This window comes from Erythrolamprus reginae, chromosome 1 (assembly GCF_031021105.1).
Source record: "Erythrolamprus reginae isolate rEryReg1 chromosome 1, rEryReg1.hap1, whole genome shotgun sequence".
NCBI lineage: Eukaryota > Metazoa > Chordata > Lepidosauria > Squamata > Dipsadidae > Erythrolamprus > Erythrolamprus reginae.
This window is the reverse complement of record NC_091950.1, coordinates 378,097,142-378,118,680: the sequence shown is the minus strand read 5'-3', so window position 1 is coordinate 378,118,680 and position 21,539 is coordinate 378,097,142. Positions and strand designations below refer to the sequence as shown.

The following is a 21,539-nucleotide window of genomic DNA, read 5'->3' as shown; positions in this document are numbered from 1 at the left end:
TCAAGGGTGTTAAGTCAGATAATAAACCGTTATTAGACTGTGAATGGCAAGAATGATGGAAACAGTGCAGAACATTATGATACTGATTTGAAGGTTGGCTTTGGACTGGAGCTAGTTGTTCCTTATGTTGGATATGTGACTTACTGCCAAATACTCATTAGCTCAGAGTCCCTTCAGAATCCTCATATGTGGGATGACAAAACTTCTTTCCACACATAGTATCATATATGGTAGTTGAGAACTATGCAGCATCTCTATATAAAGTGGTTTACTGGAGTCAGAAATAATGTCACTGACAAGATCATTCTGGGACAACCTTCTTCAGTCCAGTACTCTCTGGTTTCGTGGGAATATAAATTCCATTGTTTTAACTATTTTCGCTATTCTCCAAATATATTGAATTAACAGTGAACATTGCATTGACACAACTAGAAGGCATCCCTGTTGAGAAGGCATTTCTCATGAGTCCCTCCTTCCTCCCATTGCTAATAATGACTATATGTTTTCTCTTCTTTTAGGTTAATATCGAACACTGCCATCAGATTTTTGCCTGTTGTTAACCAAGTACACGCTTTGCACAAAGTGGTGTTGTAAGTTTTTCCTGGATAGTTTTCCAGTTTTAATTTTAGGAACATGTATTATGTATGTGTGTGTGAGAGAGAGAGAAAGAGAGAGTTGGGAGGAGTAAAGCAAAGAGAAATAGATGTCTAAGGAGAGTCTCAGTCATCCAGATCATAGTTGTCCCAAAGGTGCTTTATCAAGAGGTAACTGGACATTCTTGTTTTTCTTTGAAGATGTTTCACTGGAAACTTTCAAGAAAAGACTGGACTACCAACTGTCAGAAATGGAGTATGGTCTCCTTGATTGGGTGGAGGGTTGGACGAGATGACCTACAAGGTCCCTTCCAATTCTATTATTCTGTCCTATAGAAGAAGTTTTTTCAGCTCTGATTCAATGGTGGAGAATGGATTTATACTCCTATTATACTAAAGGAGTATAAATCTTTCCATTTTCCTACTATCTAATCAGAGCTGAGGAAGCTTCTTGGGTGAAAAGCATAACATCTTCAAAGAAAAACAAGAAAGTCCAATTGCCTTTTGAAAAAGCTCCTCGGGGAAAGAGAAATAGGAGACATAAATTAAAATGGATTCCATCCAGATTACAGTTTAGTTTGTACAAATCTTCCACAGAGTAAAATCTCAGATTTTAAACTTGCAACACAAAACTGAAAATAGAAATTGGTAGGGGATAATACATATTTTATTTCTGGAAACTCTTGAGTACTGTATATACATATGGCAGATAAATTACAAAAGTTTAAAAGTGAGTTTACCTTCAGAATTGAACAATAGATCAAATCAAAGTGATCTGGCCATGTAAAATTCTTTCAAGTAAAATGTGGTTATCAATGTCATGTGAACATACTTTCAGTTATGCAGAAATGTCCCCTCCATCTCTGTCACATATGCCTACATGCCCTTCCCCTGATCTGCTTCAGAAAGCTTCTCCAGAACAAGCACTAGGACAAGATAAAAATCAGAGAGAAGGAGCAATTCATTCTCCTTATATATGTTGTAGCAATAAATACAGCACACTGGAATTCATCCGTAAAATACTTCTGAAGACAACAAAGCCATTTTGTGCATAGAAACCACATAACACTGGCAATTACATAAGAATAGGTTCCCAGAAGAAAATAGGCTTTACCTTCAAACTCTCTCCTCAAAATCAAACTTTGACCTTTCCTTATTAATTTCAAATTCTGTTTTGCTGATAGTGATTCACAGCAGAGAGAGCATTATGTGTGGTGACTGTTTGTTGGAGGTTCAGCCTCCATAAAAAAGAACTTTGGTACATACCAGCATTTGATCCTCAATAAAGTATTATTAGTTATGTAAAGTACTTATTATATATTTGCATGTTGATATGATTGCAATTATGCTATCATTTCTTTTTCACTTTGGCATCTACTACTATAAAATTCTACCACCACCACAACCACAACCAAAACTGTTAAAGTTTAAAGAATGAGAAGTGCTGCCTTGTATTTCAACAACACAGTACAAAAATCCATGTTTGTATCCCTTCCTTTGTCTTTTCTTTTAATCTCAGAGATATTCAAGACAACATCAATATTCGCAAAATTGAAAGAAATTCTTTTCTGGGCCTAAGTTCTGATCGTGTTGATATGTAAGTTAACATCTGATGTTATACATATACATGTTGTTTATTTTTTGCCTATTTGCATGTATGTCAATCTTTCATTATCTCAGAAGTTTTAAAATTGAGATTTATGAACTGTTATTCAAATGTGTTATACTAAAATAGTGCTGTCTTGGAAAAAAAAGAAAGAAGAAAATGCAAATTTCTTTGACAAATAAGGACAGATTGGCAGCTGAGCAATAAAAATCACCTTGGTTTCTATTGTTGCTGATTTATCCAGTTCAATCTCTTTTTCAGTTTTCAGTTTCTGCTTACAGCATATCCTATATCATGCTCTCTTTTCCATGTCCTCATTTTCTCAAGTTTATACTGTTTAACCTACTTCTTAAAAAAAAAAATACAGATGCTATAGTGAGCTTTGGATTTACTATAGCTTTCCAACTGATTAAATTTCATGGATGCGAAAACAGGTTTCTGTGCTGACAGGATTGAATTTCTTTACTCCTTTTGCATTCGGTGCCCCCCTCCCTCTCTTTCTCAATATGAAGCACATTTTAAAATTAATGATGCTCCCATTCCTTCCCCCTTTCACATGCCAAGACACTCTCATATCATTCAAGTGCCACTCAAAGTCAGCAGGATGGCTTCTTATTTCCTGTCAGCTCCCACCGTTGCCTTCCTTCATTAAACGACGGGGAGAGCAACTGATTATTTGATACACTTGTGCATAATGTTAAGATGTCATTACTGGCTACTTCACAGGACAGTCTGCTTTTGCATTGTGCAGGGGCAATCATGTCTTTTAGTAAATCAGCGTGCAGCCTTGACACTTCTGTCTTGTGTATGTGTGTGTGTGTGTGTGTGTGTGTGTGTGTGTAACATATTTTTGCTGATAATGATAATGAAGGGAGACTATTTTGCTGATAATGAAAATGAAGGGAGAAAATAGCAATAGCAGTTAGCAATAGCGTTTAGACTAAAACACCGCTTCATAGTGATTTTTCAACCCTCTCTAAGCGGTTTACAGAATCAGCATATTGCCCCCAAGAAACTGGGTCCTCATCCTACCTCGGAAGGATGGAAGACTGAGTAAACCTTGAGCCAGTGGTGAGATTTGAATTGCTGAACTACAGCTAGCAGTAATCTGAAGTAGACTGCAGTGCTGCACTCTAACCACTGTCCCACCCTGGCTCTATATAGATCTATTTAAAGCTCTCATCAGCTAGCCATACTCTTACCGGGATTTGAACCGGGCAGTCTGCCTATAAGGCAATAGCTTTTAACCTCTAGGCCACAGGTTCCCCTCCTGTCTCAGCTTGCACCAGAGAAGAGTTTTATATGTTATTTTTTCAGTCAAATCACCCTGACACACCCAAATATGGGAGAGAGCATACTACTTCCTTTTTGCCTCTCACCCGAGGGGCCAAGAGGCAAAAAGGAATCAATATGCTCCCTCCCGTATTCAGGTATACCAGAGTGATTTGACAGGAAAAAAACATACATATATACATACATACATACATACATACATACATACATACATACATACGGTACATACATACACAAACAGATGCCTGCTTTCTCTCACTATCCTTATCTCTCACTTATATATTTATTTGTTTGTTTGTTTGTTTGTTTACCTACCTACCTATTTATTTGTTTGTTTGTTTGTTTGTTTGTTTGTTTATTTCTTTGATTTGTATGTCGCCCCTCTTAATTAAAAACACTCATACAACCCAAACCAACCATATATAAAACGAAGCGGCTGAGGGAAATCAATTTCCCCATGTCTGGCAACAAAGGTGGGGTTTTAGGAGTTTGTGAAAGGCAAGGAGGATGGGGGCAGTCCTAATCTCCGGGGGGGAGTTGATTCCAGAGGGCCGGGGCTGCCACAGAGAAGGCTCTTCCCCTGGGTCCCGCCAGACAGCATTGTTTTATCGACGAGACCCAGAGAAGGCCAACTCTGTGGGACCTAATCGGTCACTGAGATTCGGGCGGCAGAAGGCGGTCCCAAAGGTATTCTGGTATTGTTATATTAATGTTGTACACCACCCTGAGTCACCTCGAGAAGGGCAGCATAGAAATCTTATAAATAAATAAATAATAAATGGGAATGGCCAACATTTGCTTGTGCCATTTCCAGAAGCTTCATGCAGAGATGCTTTCTGACCAAGGACAATTAAATAGAGTTCAATCTGGGCAGTCTGAGCATTTCTCCATCCCTCTTTTCCAACATGTTCCATGTTCCTATCTCTGTTTTATAACCACTTGATAAAACAGTAGGTGGAGGGAGGATTCCTTATGACTGTTCTCTAAGATGCTAAAATAATGAATTCTTCTGAGTTGGTCAGGGTGACCTTCTGCAAGATCCTGTCCAATTCTGTACTACTGAACTCTGGTAAGATTCTGGTAAGGTATTTGCTGTGAGCAGTGCCCCTTAAAAGCAGGCAAAAGGCAGCTGATTGCAGGCAGAATTCAAGTGTGTGGTCTAATAAGGTGCGCATGATGAGCAGTGATAAATCTTCCATTTTCCTTACTGAAAAGCAGGAAGATTAAGAAAGGCCCAGGAGTGTAGTAAGAAGTTAATTTGCATTGCAACTGGTTCTAAAAACAAGCCTTAACAATTTTCCTGGCTCGCTGCAAGAAATCCTATGACACCGTAGATTTCTGGAAATCTTGTAAGAGGCATGAATGAAGTGTTAATGCTGGAACTCAGCTTCCATCTTAATTGGTTCCTTCATGTATTTATTCATTTTATATACTGTATTTCTGTTCTTTGAACACTCCGTAGATTTAACTATATAGAAACACAATATGGAAATAATGTAATCATGAGGCAATTAAAACAGCAAACGCTAAAATCATTTACATTTGATGGGCTATGCTAAAGAGATACATTTTTATTGCTCTTTTAAAGGTGAAAAATGTGCTTCAACTGCAATTCCTGAATTTCATCACCAGTCGCACCTCAGGGAAAGGTTTTCTCCCACATGCTCACTATATCTTCCTGGGTACCATCCAGCTCTCCTGCCCTACCTAAATACTTTTAAAGTTATTTTAATTAAATAAAATTATATGCATTTCTTAGACAGTCTTAAAAAATAAAAATAATAGATAGCTGCAGCTGACCTCCTGCTCAGGAAACCAACCTCCCACCCCAAATCTAAATCCTGGACACAAATTGTTTCAACTCCTACCCTCAAAACATCGCTACAGAGCACTGCACACCAAGACAACTAGACACAAGAACAGTTCTTTTCTCAACGCCATCACTCTACTAAATAAATAATTCCCTCAACACTGTCAGACTTTCTACTAAATCTGCACTTCTTCTTTTTTTTAATTTTTAAACAATATGTTGACAAAACAAGATGTTCATGTCATGTGTGTATAATCATCGTTTTCAGTAATATCGAACATGCCACATCAAACAATAACACCAAACACCCCTTTTTTCCCCTCCCCCCCCCCTCCGGCTGCCATTTTGCAGCTATATTTTAATTTTATTTTCCCGGTTTTTCGTATCAGCGAAATCTTATCTCTTTAAGTTTGTACAGTTTTTAATCTCAGTTTTCCTTTTCTAAATGTTATGTTTGGTATTATAACTGTTATAGTTATATTTGATTTTGGTCTCTGAGAAGGAGTCAGCGAATAAATAAAATATTGCAATTGTTAAATGATTATATTTGTTCAGTTCTTTGTTTTTTTTTGTTCAGTCTTGTTTTTGTTTTTTATTTATTTTTATTTTATTTTATTTATTTTTATTTTTATTCCTATTTTTTTTCCTAATCTCTCTCCCTTGCACTTCTATTCTACTAGATTTTCTCATCATTCCTATCACCCATTTCCTCCCATGTTGACTGTATGACTGTAACTTGTTGCGTATATCCTAAGATTTTTATTAGTATTGATTGTTTCTTCATTGCTTATTTGACCCCTATGACAATCATTAAGTGTTGTACCACATGATTCTTGACAAAGGTATATTTTATTTTATGTACGCTGAGAGCATGTGCACCAAGACAAATTCCTTGTGTGTCCAATCACACTTGGCCAATAAAATTCTATTCTATTCTATTCTATTCTAAATGAAACACAAAGCAATTAAAGAGTATCCTGGGAACTAGAGAGAATGCTTCATCTTATTTTAGAACCTCTTCTTTAAAGATCCCAGACAGCCATCAATATGATCTCAAAATTTCATACTTGCCTACCAACATTAGAAAGGCAGGTACAATCTAAAGACATGTTCATAGTTTTAGCTATCCTGCCACAGACTAAATGAGCATCTTCTGTATTCTTTCATCCATATCATTTATAAAGATGTTAAGCAAGAAGAAGGCCCGATAGAAAAACCTGCAGCAGATTCTCTTTCCCTGATCTCTAACCTAATGAAAAGCTGTCAATGAGCATTATTCTAGCCTTCCAAAAGCCTCCTGTCAGGAAGTAATTATCTATTGGATGACTTCTCAATCTGAATATTCCCTCAAAAACAGGAGTTTGTGGTTTGGAAGTACACCTCATGATTAGGTCTTCTTTCCAGTGCCACAAGAGCCCGTGTCAGGGCTCCTGACAGTGAAGCTCTTTCTTTCTAGTTTGACACTTCCAAAGGTATTATGGAAGATTTTTTGGTAAGCTGTGATAGGTTCTGACATGTATTGAAGATGTGACACCCAAGGGCACGTGCCTTTCACTGTCAAAAGGGTAATCTCCCCTACCAAGAACATAATTGATTTCCACATCAACCTTCACACACCCTCTCGGACCTTAGATAAGTGTATCGCTTGAATGGGCAGGTTTCGCTCTGGATTAGAGACCAACTGTGAAGGATTTCTGACAGTTTAATTAAATGATTCATTGTTAACCCATCACTCAGGCCTGCCACTTTGGGTTAAGAGTGAATGAGCCTTACCAAGTCACAATAAGAGCAGAGAAGGAAGCAAATTATGCAGGAGGAATGATAAATATAGCCAACTGTAGATTGTTTGGGTCTAAGCAAGGAGCAAAGAGAGGGAAAGGCATATTAACTTCATTGTATCCTGAGGAACAAATTCTCAGCAGGATTTGAGATTCCATGGGCGGACTCCTCGGATTTTACTATCATTCCATCATTTAGCTAGCACCTTCCATATTCAAAGAAATAGTATATACTAAAAAAAATATGTATTTTTATTGTACAATTTTCTTGGTTATGTATAAAATGTCAATGTGCATGATAACAGTGTACCATCTGTGTACCATCTCTACAATCTCTATTGAATACAGATAGTAAATCTTATACACACACTAGTTGTAACTATTATTGTCAATACCTATTCATCGTCATCTTCACTTACCCTTGTTGAAAAATTTGTGCTATTTGATTAAGCCTTCTGTTCAATTTTATCTATGATATATCAATAATTATATATTAATAATATCAAACATTATAAACATCAAGTATATCCTAATATATTAAATGCTTGCATAGAGTAGTGGTTACAGAAGAAGGACTGGGCTTGTAAAATAGTAACACCAATTCAGACAGCCAAGAACTAGCTTGAATAGCAAAACCTTTGACGAGGGCTCACTAAACTAATTTAGTTTAATTATCTTTGAATGCCCTTATTGGGGATGATGAGGCTGAAATATAAAGAGAACACATACTTATTCCAATATGTTTATAATCTAAACTTTGCCCCAGGAAAGGGACAAAAAAGGAGGAGTAAACAGATGAACAATACATGCCCATTTATTTATACCTCTTCATACTGCATCTGTAATACATACTTTAGTGTTATTTTCATATTCTGAAGTGTGAGTAGGTATAAATTATTTAAGCATACATTCTGCCTCTATTTATTTATTTATTTATTTATTTATTTATTTATTTATTTATTTATTATTTAGATTTGTATGCCGCTCCTCTCCGCGGACTCGGGGCGGCTCACAATAAGGCATAAACAAATCGTAACAAATCCAAATAAATTTAAATATTTAAAAAAGTTTAAAAAGTTTATCCCTGTTTCCATTTCTTTCTCCCATCTCTGTGACAATGTGAGGACAATTCTGGCAAGCAAGTAATCTTTTTGATTTATGTAATATACTGTTAATGGTTGGTGATGACTGTGCTAAATAAAACAGAGACATTTGATATTTGAAAAAATTGTAAGATTTGATTATATAATCAAATTTTACTGTAGGATAAATCTGAAAAATTTAAGTTAGTATTCTTACTGGTGATTTTCAAGTTAACGGACAGAGGAAGCAATCCTACATCCTTCTAACCAGAGAATGGATATATCTCAAAAAAGGTTTTTAAAAGATACATCCTCATAATCTGATTTTGTTTGATCTCTAACCTGCCACATAGCAGCCTAAAGTCACATTTATCTGTTTCAGTTTATATGAGCATTTGACATCCTATTTTGTTATGATTTTTTTAGTTTTTTCATTGATACCTTTATTATTTTTTTTATAAAGAATGCAAAGGCAACAAACAATCTAATACTCCTCCTTTTCCTATTTTCTTCACAACAACAACACTGTAAGGTGGGTTGGGTTGAGAGAGAGAGAGATTGGCTCAGGAGAACCCAGGTGGCTTTCATGGCTAGATTGGAACTTACCAGATTTGTAGCCTAGGGCTTCAATCATAGTTGATGATATCGGGTGGGTTCTACTTATATTCCCTACCGGTTCTCATTGCAACATTAAACAGAGTGATTGAGCCTTTTTTTTCCCCCACCACAGGGTAGTATTCAGTGGGAAAGTCCCCAATCTTTTTCTTGAACTTGTTTCTGGTTAAGAATAGTGGGGGAATGGAGGGAGAATGCATCAAGTTGATGCAAGTGTGTTTGAGAAAAATGTAGTCATTTAACTAACTGTTTGAACAACCGTTTGTATTAATAGTCTTTTAGAGATTTAAAAAACCTCTTTTTTTCTTGCAGAAGACTGAATAAAAATGGAATATGTGAAATTGAAAACCATGCCTTCAATGGGACTATCTTGTCTGAGCTGTGCGTATATTTCTATTGTATTATTTATTTATTATTTATTTATTGGATTTATATGCCGCCCCTCTCCGTGGACTCGAGGCGGCTTACATCATTTCATTAAAAAATACAATATATAAAACACTTCTAATCCAATTAATAGAAATAATTAATTTTAAAAGCTAGACGTTTCAAAATCAAACATTCACATGCATACTACCACATCCTACACATTCACTGGGCCTGATGGCATAAATAAGTTTTCAGATTATTACAAAAGGCAAGGAGGGTGGGGGCAGTGCAAATCTCTGGGGGGAGTTGATTCCAGAGGGCCGGGACTCCTACAGAGAAGGCTTTTGCCCTAGGTCCCGCCAAATTACATTATCTAGTTGACGAGACCTGGAGAAGGCCAACTCTGTGGGACCTAACCGGATGCTGGGATTTGTGCAACAGAAGGCGGTCCCACAAGGAATCTGGTCCTATGCCATGTAGGGCTTTATAGGTCATAACCAACACTTTGAATCAGGTCCAGAAACCAATTGGCAGCTAGTGCAGTGGCGGAGTGCTGGAGAAACTTGGGCATACCTTGGCAGGCCCATGACAACTCACGCGGTGGCATTCTGCACAATTTGTAGTTTCTGAACATTCTTCAAAGGTAGCCCCATGTAGAGAGCATTGCAGTAGTCGAACCTCAATGTGATAAGGACATGAATGACTGTGAGCAGAGACTCCCTGTCCAAATAGGGCCGCAACTTGTGCTCCAGTATGGTATAGTATGGTATGGTATGGTAACATCACATCACGTTACGTTATGTTACATTTATTTATTAGTCTACGGAAAGGGGCGGCATACAAATCTAATAAATAATAATAATAATAATAGTAATAGTAATAATAATAATTTGACTTATTTATTACTTTATATTACATTATATGGAAATTTTTAAAGCTTTCCTATGAAATCATTACTGTAGTAAAAACTTTCATTTCACTTTCTCACTGTTTAAAAGTATACTATGGTTACATTAGTAGTGCATGTCCTATGCTAGTGGTATAAGGGAGAAAAATAATGTTTTTTCCAAAGCGCTGTACTTTATATATGCTCTGGAATAGAACCTATATACTTGCTTAAAAAACTGTCATGACCTTTGTTGCACCAAAGCTTTTGCCAGGCTTTCTAAATCTAGGGCTCTATCAAAAGGCATCTAGAAGGCACCAATAAGAAAAACATGTACGTAACTATGAATAAATAAATTATCTGAAAGTAATATTCTTTTGAACGGAGAGTGATAAGTTAAAAACCAAAGACAAAATCTCAAAGTTCTCAAGTTTTGAAATATGCCACAAGAATTCAAATGCTACCTACATTCCTGAATATTGGAATCAGCTGACAATATTCCCTGTTCCTAAGATTGATTGATTGATTGATTGATTGATTGATTGATTGATTGATTGATTCATTCATTCATTTATTCATTTATTTATTTGATTTGTATGCCACCCCTCTCCGGAGACTCCGGGCGGCTATCAGCAATAATAAGACAGCATATAACAATCCAATACTAAAAACAGTTAAAAACCCATTATAATAAAAACCAAACATACATACAGACATACCATGCATAAAATTGTAAAGGCCTAGGGGGAAAGGGTATCTCAAGGGTATCTCAATATCTCAATGCCTGGCGGCAGAGGTGGGTTTTAAGTAGCTTAACTCTGGCCCTGGGCTCAGGTTGCTGCTGCTTAATGCCAGGTCAGTGGTAAATAAAGCTCTCCTCATCCGGGATTTGATCCTGGATGAGGAGGCCGACCTGGCATGTATTACTGAAACCTGGCTGGGCCCAGAGGGAGGTGTTCCTCTCTCTGAAATCTGCCCAGCCGGGTTTCAGATATGGCATCAACCTTGACCCCAGGGAAGGGGGGGAGGAGTGGCTATTATAGCCAGGGAGAGCCTTTGCCTGCGTGGACTCATTGCTCTGGAAATTGCGGGTTGCGAGTCTCTCTTGCTGAAGTTGGACTTAGGGGTTCAGGTGGGCTTATTTCTCACGTACCTGCCTCCCAGCTGCGTGTCAAAAGCCCTGCCTGTGCTACTCAAGGAGGTAGCCGGGTTGGCGGTGGAGTTCCCCGGACTTATTGTCCTGGGGGACTTCAACCTGCCATCACTCGGCGAAACCTCTGGGTTGGCACAGGAGTTCATGGCCACCATGACAGCCATGGACCTGACTCAAGTAGTACAGGGTCCGACTCATGAGGGAGGGCACGCACCTGACATGGTATTCCTTTCCGAGCAACTGAGTAATGGTTTGAGACTAAGGGGCTTAGATGCATTGCCTTTGTCATGGTCAGACCATTTCCTACTACGGCTTGACTTCCTGGCTCCAATCCTTCCCCGCAGGGAGGCGGAACCAATTAAGATGTTCCGCCCCAGACGCCTGATGGACCCAGAGGGCTTTCAGACGGCGCTTGGGGTTATACCAGAGGCACTTGTCCACAGTTCGGCAGAGTCTCTTGCGGAGGCCTGGAACAAGGCCGCAGCGGAGGCTCTTGACCGGATTGCGCCTTTGCGACCTCTCCGAGGCGCTAGACCCCGTAGAGCTCCATGGTTCAATGAGGAGCTCCGGGAGTTGAAACGCCAGAAGAGACGTCTAGAGAAGCGATGGAGGAAGAGTAGGTCTGAATCCGACCGAACGTTGTAAGAGCTTTTATTAAGACTTACAAAGTGGCGCTCAAGGCGGCAAGATGCGCGTACCATGCCGCCTTGATTGCATCAGCGGAATCCCGGCCGGCCACTCTGTTTAGGGTGACCCGCTCCCTTCTTAACCAGGGGGGAGTTGGGGAGCCCTTGCAGAGCAGTGCTGAGGATTTTAACACGTTTTTCGCTGATAAAGTCGCTTGGATCCGGGCCGACCTCGACTCCAATTGTAAAACAGAGTCGACTGGCAACGAGTCAGTCGAGGTGACTGGGGCACGTACTTGTCCACCTGTCTGGGAAGAGTTTGATCTGGTGACACCTGATGAAGTGGACAAGGCCATTGGAGCTGTGAGTTCCGCCACCTGTTTACTGGATCCGTGTCCCTCCTGGTTGGTTTCGGCCGGCAGGGAGGTGACACGGATCTGGGCCCAGGAGATTACCAACGCTTCCTTGGGGAGGGGAGTTTTTCCATCACTCTATAAAGAAGCGCTCGTGCGCCCCCTCCTCAAGAAGCCCTCCCTGGACCCAGCTGTGCTTAACAACTATCGTCCAGTCTCCAACCTTCCCTTTATGGGGAAGGTTGTCGAGAAGGTGGTGGCACTCCAGCTCCAGCGGTCCTTGGAAGAAGCCGATTATCTAGGTCCCCAGCAGTCGGGTTTCAGGCCCGGTTACAGCACGGAAACCGCTTTGGTCGCGTTGATGGATGATCTCTGGCGGGCACGGGACAGCGCCTTATCCTCTGTCCTGGTGCTCCTTGACCTCTCAGCGGCTTTCGATACCATCGACCATGGTATCCTTCTGCACTGGCTGGATGGGTTGGGGGTGGGAGGCACTGTCCTTCAGTGGTTCTCCTCCTACCTCTCTGGCCAGTCGCAGTCGGTGTTAGTGGGGTGTCAGAGGTCGACTCCTAGGTTTCTCCCTTGTGGGGTGCCTCAGGGGTCGGTCCTCTCCCCCCTGCTATTCAACATCTACATGAAACCGCTGGGCGAGATCATCCAAGGACATGGGGTGAGGTATCATCAATATGCGGATGATACCCAGCTTTACATCTCCACCCCATGCCCAGTCAACGAAGCGGTGGAAGTGATGTGCCAGTGCCTGGAGGCTGTTGGGGCCTGGATGGGTGTCAACAGACTCAAGCTCAACCCGGATAAGACGGAGTGGCTGTGGGTTTTGCCTCCCAAGGACAATCCCATCTGTCCGTCCATCACCCTGGGGGGGGAATTATTGACCCCCTCAGAGAGGGTCCGCAACTTGGGCGTCCTCCTCGATCCACAGCTCACATTAGAAAAACATCTCTCAGCTGTGGCGAGGGGGGCGTTTGCCCAGGTTCGCCTGGTGTACCAGTTGCGGCCCTATCTGGACCAGGACTCATTGCTCACAGTCGCCCCGAGTCTGCGGAGAGGGGCGGCATACAAATCTGATTAAACTTAAAAGTTTAATCTGATTAAACTTAAACTTAAACTTAAACTTAAACAGTCACTCATGCCCTCATCACCTCGAGGTTCGACTACTGTAATGCTCTCTACATGGGGCTACCTTTGAAAAGTGTTCAGAAACTTCAGATCGTGCAGAATGCAGCTGCGAGAGCAGTCATGGGCTTACCTAGGTATGCCCATGTTTCACCATCACTTCGCAGTCTGCATTGGCTGCCGATCAGTTTCCGGTCACAATTCAAAGTGTTGGTTATGACCTTTAAAGCCCTTCATGGCATTGGACCAGAATATCTCCGAGACCGCCTCCTGCCGCATGAATCCCAGCGACCGATTAGGTCCGACAGAGTGGGCCTTCTCCGGGTCCCGTCAACTAAACAATGTCGGTTGGCGGGCCCCAGGGGAAGAGCCTTCTCTGTGGCGGCACCGGCCCTCTGGAACCAACTCCCCCCAGAGATTAGAACTGCCCCTACTCTTCCTGCCTTCCGTAAACTCCTTAAAACCCACCTTTGCCGTCAGGCATGGGGGAACTGAAACATCTTCCCCTGGGCATGTTTAATTTATATATGGTATGCTTGTGTGTATGTCTGTTAGTATATGGGGTCTTTTTTAAATCTTTAATATTTTAAATTGTCAAATTATTTATGATTTGTTTCCACGTGTTGTGAGCCGCCCCGAGTCTTCGGAGAGGGACGGCATACAAATCTAAGTAATAAATAAATAATAAATAAATAAGCTTACGAAAGGCAAGGAGGGTGGGGGCAATTCTAAACTCTGGGGGAGTTGGTTCCAGAGGGCCGGGGCCACCACAGAGAAGGCTCTTCCCCTGGGTCCCGCCAAGCAGCATTGTTTAGTTGACGGGACCCGGAGAAGACCCACTCTGTGGGACCTAGCTGGTCGCTGGGATTCCTAAGAGGTCAGTAAAGGGCGTGCATAAGTGCACCAGAGTGCCTTCCATCCCCTGTCCTAATGTTTCTCTTTTACTAGTATCCTATATATAAATATTATTACATCTTTGTATACCACAAGCACGTACTTGACAAAACAAAAGATAAATAAAAATTCCAAATGGGAGATCATTCTTGATTTCCAGAATGGAACTGTAGGCTGTAGAATAACCTTTGACTTAAAAGAACATACTTCAAGATGGCATCTTCATTTGTATGGAAACTGCCATACCAGAATTCCCAATAAACATGACCAAGAGAAATCTAAATTAAATGAAATCATTTAAGCAATGCAATTAGCTGAATGAAAGGATGAAATTAAATCAGAATTTTCCAAACTTGTAAACGAGGATCTTTCTGAAACCATATACAGTGGTCCCCCGATTATTGCGAGGGTTCCGTTCCAGGACCCCTCGCAATGATCGGTTTTTCGCGAAGTAGCGGTGCGGAAGTAAAAACACCATCTGCGCATGCGCAGATGGTGTTTTTACTTCCGCCGCAGCAGCAAGGAGCCGAAGATTGGGGTTTCCCCGCCGCCCATGCAAACTCCTCGCTGCCGTCCACCCTTTGCCCGCCCACACCGTTCGCTCGCGCCGCTTCCCAGCTGAGTCCTGAAGCCAATTCGCTTCAGGACTCAGCTGGGAAGCGGCGCGACGTGAACGGCGTGGGCGGGCGAAGGGCGGGCGAGCGGCGGGCGAGCGGGCAGGCAGGTGGCGGACAGGCGGCAGGTGGACAAGACAAGCGGCGGGCGCGGCAGCAGCGAGGAGTTTGCGTGGGCGGTGGGGAAACTCCTCGCTGATGCCCGCCACTCGCCCTCCCGCCAGCAAGAGGGGGAAGACCCAGGGAAGCCGCCCAGCAGCTGATCTGCCCGGCGCCATCTACGCATGCGCAGATGGTGTTTTGACTTCCGGGTTGAAAAATCGCCATATAGCCGTTCGCAATGATCGGGATCGCGATACCCGGGGGATCACTGTATAGCTGACATGAAATTGCCCTTTTGATGAAAATGTCATGAAATTAAATGGTTATGGTCCTGTCCTGAAATGGTCAGTCCCAAAATAGTTATTTATGCAACTGATAAAGATCTCCACTTCGTTGGATAAATTTTAAAGTGACACACAGATTGCAGCAAAATTTATTTTTTGAAGGAAGTTTGTGAACCAGGGGTGGGTTCCAACTTACCTCGCTGCTGGTTTGCTTCCTCTGTTTTTCAGAAGTTTTTCATCATAAAGCAACCTTGACAAATGTTACAGGGAGTCTTTGAGCAATTTGAGAGGTCTCTAAAGATACATGAATATGTAGATTCCTTTTTGAAATTCCTAGCTTTAAACAATTATTGTTTATTTTTTATTTCTCTGACAGAAACCTGAGTGATAATTATAACCTAGAAAAGTTACCTAATGAAGTTTTCCAAGGAGCCCATGGACCAGGTTATTTGTAAGTAATAATTCTCATTTTATGCTTACCATTGCTGATGCTTATATAATCTCAGAAAAGTAGATGTTAAAATAACATCATGGCTCACATTAAAAAAAATGCATGGGGCTTTATGAAATTTAAGAAGCATTTAAATTTCATCACTGCATGAATCTTTTTGCTCTGCACTGTATATTTACTTTTGATTCTTTGCTCCCCTAAAGAGCACAAAATAATTAACACATAATTCCCAATTTATGATTCATTTAAGGAGCTTTGAGTATATTAAAAGAAAAACCCTAACGGATGTATTTCCTCATGAACTGGCAAAAGATTCCAATTTAGATAATCTAAAAGGGAATGATAAAAAGTCATAGTCAATAGAGTTACATATTGTAGAGATTAGTAGGAATCTTAGAGGTCATCTAGCCCAAACACATACTGATTTCAAGAATCCAGCAGAACCTCCATTGCAGATAGCCATTCTCCTCCTTTCAAAAATATCCACCAAGATGAAGCCCCATTTTCCTAAGTGGACTATTTCGTTACTTAATTTATCCTAATATTCCACCTGAATTGTCTTCTTTTAGTTTTCAACTACTGTATCTGTCTTGATCTGACATTGGCGTTTGTAGTATATTGCTACATCTGCCTTTATATTCACTTTTTATAAACATGCCCATCTCCTTTAAGATTTAGCCTCTGGGCTCCTTAACTTGGTGGTAGATGCTCCAGCCTCTTCATATCTCCTTGAAGCTCCTTGAAGTGCCCAGAATGGGACCCAGTATTCCAGTTCAGTATAACTAGTACAAAGTATAATGGATAAACTAAATGAAACTCCATCTTCAGAGGCAAAAAATAGAATAGAATAGAATAGAATAGAATTTTATTTATTTATTTTTATTTATTTATTTTGTCCAATACACAATGAGGGTTTTAGTGGGTATATATCTATATGCACAAAGTAAAATACATGATGAAGGTTATAGAGGTGATACTCATAGTAAAATATATCTAAGAAATAATAGAAAAGAAGATATAGTAATAGAACATATCAATGAAAGAATAGAAGAAGATATATAGGAATAGAAGAAAGGTATAGGAGAGCAATAGGACAGGGACGGAAGGCACTCTAGTGCACTTGTACTCGCCCCTTACTGACCTCTTAGGAATCTGGATAGGTCAACCGTAGATAATCTAAGGGTAAAGTGTTGGGGGTTTGGGGATGACACTATGGAGTCCGGTAATGAGTTCCACGCTTCGACAACTCGGTTACTGAAGTCATATTTTTTACAGTCAAGTTTGGAGCGGTTAATATTAAGTTTAAATCTGTTGTGTGCTCTTGTGTTGTTGTGGTTGAAGCTGAAGTAGTCACTGACAGGCAGGACGTTGCAGCATATGATCTTGTGGACAATACTTAGATCTTGTTTAAGGCATCTTAGTTCTAAACTTTCTAGGCCCAGGATTGAAAGTCTAGTCTCATAGGGTATTCTATTTCGAGTGGAGGAGTGAAGAATAGAATAGAATAGAATAGGCCAAGTGTAATTGGACGAGTCTGCAGAGAGGGGCGGCATACAAATCTGATTAAACTATAAACTATAAACAAGGAATTTGTCGTGGTGCATATGCTCTCAGTGTACATAACATAAAAGATACGTTCCTCAAGAATCATAAGGTACAATACTTAATAGTCCAGGTGCAAATAAGCAATCAAATCATATTAGGAAACAGTCAATATAAATTGTAAAGATACAAGCAAGCAAGTTATAGTCATGCAGTCATTAGCGGGAGGAAATGGGTGATAGGAGTAGCATTTAGACTTATATACCACTTCAAAGTGCTTTACAGGCCTCACTGAGCAGTTTACAGAGAGTAATCATATTGCCCCCAACAATCTGGGTCCTCATTTTACTGACCTTGGAAGGATGGAAGGCTGAATCAACCTTGAGCCTACTGAGATTTGATCTGCCAAACTGCTAGCAGTCAATGATCAGCAGAAGTAGCTTGCAGTACTGCACTCTAACCACTGCACCATCAAGGCTCTTACTGATGATGAGAATGATGAGAAAATTAATAATAGTGCAGACTCAGTAAATAGTTTGACAGTGTTGAGGGAATTATTTGTTTAGCAGAGTGATGGCGTTTAGGGGAAAACTGTTTTTGTGTCTACTTGTTCTGGAATGCAGTACTCTATAGCATCATTTTGAAGGTAGAAGTTGAAACAGTTTATGCCCAGGATGTGAGGGGCCTGTAAATATTTTCACAGCCCTCTTTTTGACTCATGCAGTTTATAGGTCCTCAATGGAAGGTAGGTTGTAGCAATTGTTTTTTCTGCAGTTCTAATTATTCTCTGAAGTCTGTGTCTGTCTTGTTGGGTTGCACAACCACACCATACAGTTATAGAGGTGCAGATGATATACTCAATAATTCCTCTATAGAACATCAGGGAAATGTATCATCAGGGAAGTGTTTCAGCATTTTGTGTGTGTGTGTGTGTGTGTGTGTATGTTATTTGGCACCATGTTGTAATGTGATATGGATAGATCCACCAATTATGTCATCTTGTTATGCTATTCTTCATTGGTTAGTCAGCCAGATGTTCAGACTGGATTTGGTTTTTCTGTCCACCTATCAAATCTTTTCCATGGACATGTGATAGGCAGATGAGGATGTTTGATGATCTTTTAAGGTATGATCACAGTATGTAAACTGTCCCAAGTAAAGCTGCCTTTTGCAGTTAACTGATAGATATTTTGTCGATGCCAAAGTAGTGCTCCAATTATTTTGGGATTGCAACCAAAGTGCCTATATTAGTATTATCACATTTATTTGCTGCCCATCTAGTGTTTCAAGGCAACACTGATATGATAAAGATTCATACCTTCTTTATCATTCTGCAATTATCATGATTCTGATTATAATTATTTTTAGTAATAGTATCCTTCAAATCAAAGCAATGGAATAGATCAGGGTAGCCACAAAATGAGGAAGAGCCAAGGAGTTGGAAGTACCATGATGGCAAATTGTAACATAACATATTGTAACATATATAGGATAATTTTCCGCACTTGTTGGAGAGCAATGCTCTATTCTGCCCATCACAAAGCCAATTTATTCTACCTATTTTTATTTAATTTGGATTGCTACTTTTGCCTTTTTAATCTACTTTCCCAGACAGGAGGGCCAACTAATTCCTCTACAGTTTTTGTATTCTCTTTTGAATTTACTTATATGGGGGGGGGGGGGGCTTATAGGTGGACAGTAACAGATTCTTCCAACTGGCCAAGCATAAATACACAAGTTTAATATACTGTACAGCCAATCCATATGAAAACCACATAATTTGTTTTAATATTTCTCTAGTTACACCATTAGTATCTGCAATTTCACAATGTTTCCATATTCTCATGTATTTATTATTTGCTTTTCATTATTGGGTGGATATTAAAATGGATAGCATTTGCTTCAAATTACTTCTTCGACCTATGAATTTCAATTCCCATGCAAATCTCTAAACTATACCTTTTATCATTCCTTCATTTCAATTTCACCCCAAATCATTTCTTTCTTTCTTTTAAATTCCTTTTACTCTCCTGCAGGAATCTTTTTAGTCATCTCCATCTATTTCTAAAATAATGTTATTTCAATCAAAACCATTCTACACTTTCTCTGCCTCTTTTAATCTTAATTGTGCCCTGTTTTTACTCTCTATAAGCAGTATACAATATTTTTCTCTCATCTTTATTTTTTTTTGCAGCACTAATTCTTTTATATGCATTTTTACTCATGTGTACATTTCATCTCCTCCTAAAATCCTTCTTACTTACTTTATATACAGCATTTTAATTGCTATTTGAATGTGAATTTGGAATTCAAGACTTAAGGAGTCAACCATGCTATTTAATAAAGGGTTATTCATTATGCTGGAAAAAAAGAACAAGAGCAAAATCATTGATTTATCTGGCAATTTTTACTGTTTTTACCAAGCAAAAATGTTACTTCAAGCCAATCGCTCTTGTAATTGAAAATATATTTAGTGTAAGGTAACAGATGTCTAAAAGAACACTGTTCCATGGAGTTGGCCAGGATCAAAAAAGGCAATTCATCTTCTATGATACAATGGCAATAAAACAGAATAATTCTCATAAAAATAACTCAATGTTTGAATTTAAACAAGTGGATGAAACTGAATTGCAATGAAATCAATTTGATAATACTTTAGTACATATTTGTATTCAGCTCCTGCTTATAAAGGTATTGCATTGTCCGAAAGGAAATATATAACCTACCATGCACACACACAAACAAACAAACAAACACACACACACACACACACATCTCATGTCATCTCACGTCTCAGCTCCAGAGAAACATTTATAGTTTAAATGGAACTCTAGTAACTGTATCTCCAAATGTGTACATAAAGTAGAATTGGCATCCTGCACAGGGGGGAAAAAAATCTAAGGATTTTCCAAAGAGATGAATGAGGACATATATGAAATTTGAGAATTGTATGAAGCTAAAAGTGTTATGACAAGCCAACGAGATTTACCCTGAAACAGTGAAAAGTATCCTAACAAAAATAAAACTCCTATTCTTTACAGCATAATTAGATTTAATTGTCCAGGTGTAAATAGCATATTTAAACAAGAGGTTGAGGAATCACTTATTTGAATTATTTTCCATAAAACAACAAAATGGAAACTTGAATGGATGAGGAATTTCAAATACATTTTGTATAGTTAATAGCATTTTGTTTTTAAAAAGGGTCCAATTTTTCAAAGAAAAAGCGATGCTACACCTACCTTTGGAGTTACAAACTTCCTGATGAACAGAGAAATTGTTCAGCTTCATGCTGCACACAGATAGAACCTTAAACACTGGAAATGCTCTTAATAATTCTGATAAGTCAATATATTGTTCCATGCAACTTGTTCTTACCTTCTAGCTTCCCTTTTCCCTCTAGGCGTGATATTGAAAAACTAGTGCAGGATATTAGTTTACGCATTAGTTTAATATTAGTTTAATTATATTAGTTTAATGCAAGGGGATTTAATTCTGCCTCAGCACCAGGGCTAGGACCTGTTCCCTCAACAGGAACTGACTAGTGTTGGGGCCTTTTTCATTGTTCACTCTCATCAATGGCTTCCAAGCAAGGGGCATGATAAAGGATCCTTCCAATATGAGAATCACAACAGACCAAAAGGATTCCAGTCCATCAAGATTTGTATCAAATCCAGCTTTACTCCCCACATTATTATGATATGTTTTCTCATGTTTTCTATTTTCATAAAGCATCTTATTTGACAATTGGAAACCTACAGAGAAAATCAAAATGATATAACTACTATAACTACCTACAAATATAATCAGCCCCATCAACCAACCAGTTAGACATAGAATAAAATCTCCTCCTTCAAAGATTTAAGATAGATAAAATAATTTTTGGTTTAAACTAAGTTTAAACTAGAACTGTGTGCAAATGATAAATATATAATTACTAAAATGTAAATTTTTACATTTAAATTTTCAGTAAAACTTTTATTGAAATTTGAAACAAAAGAAGAAGGTGAAAGACTACATCAAAGTTAGTCACAATATATGTGGTACGGTAGGAGAACATGTGGTTAAAAGGATTGAAATTTACATTGTATGAAAAACTTAAAGCATTTTTTTAATAAAATGATGTAACTTTGTCACTAGAAAAATTGCCTAGAATGCAAAAATGTATTTCAAGTTTATGTTAGAAATATGAAGGGACAATTTATCATGTTTGGTGGACACTTAAAAAGCCAGAAAGTTTTGAATTCAGCAATTCAGAAGATTTTAAAGAATAATATACAATTGAAACCAGTGGTTTTTCTTTTGGAACTTATCAATAAACAATTAGGTGGGGAGAGTCATGGAATTTTATTTT

General features: G+C 39.3%; 1 protein-coding gene across 1 annotated transcript in view; it reads left to right on the top strand.

The window, feature by feature from the left end:
• FSHR (follicle stimulating hormone receptor) overlaps positions 1 to 21,539 on the top strand; it is a 110,879-nt gene that overhangs the window by 75,010 nt on the left and 14,330 nt on the right. Inside the window, exons 5-8 of the mRNA XM_070741608.1 lie at positions 519 to 590; positions 2,113 to 2,190; positions 9,090 to 9,158; positions 15,569 to 15,643. Of these exons, the coding sequence (XP_070597709.1) occupies positions 519 to 590; positions 2,113 to 2,190; positions 9,090 to 9,158; positions 15,569 to 15,643 (294 nt within the window). The remainder of the gene's footprint in view (positions 1 to 518; positions 591 to 2,112; positions 2,191 to 9,089; positions 9,159 to 15,568; positions 15,644 to 21,539) is intronic.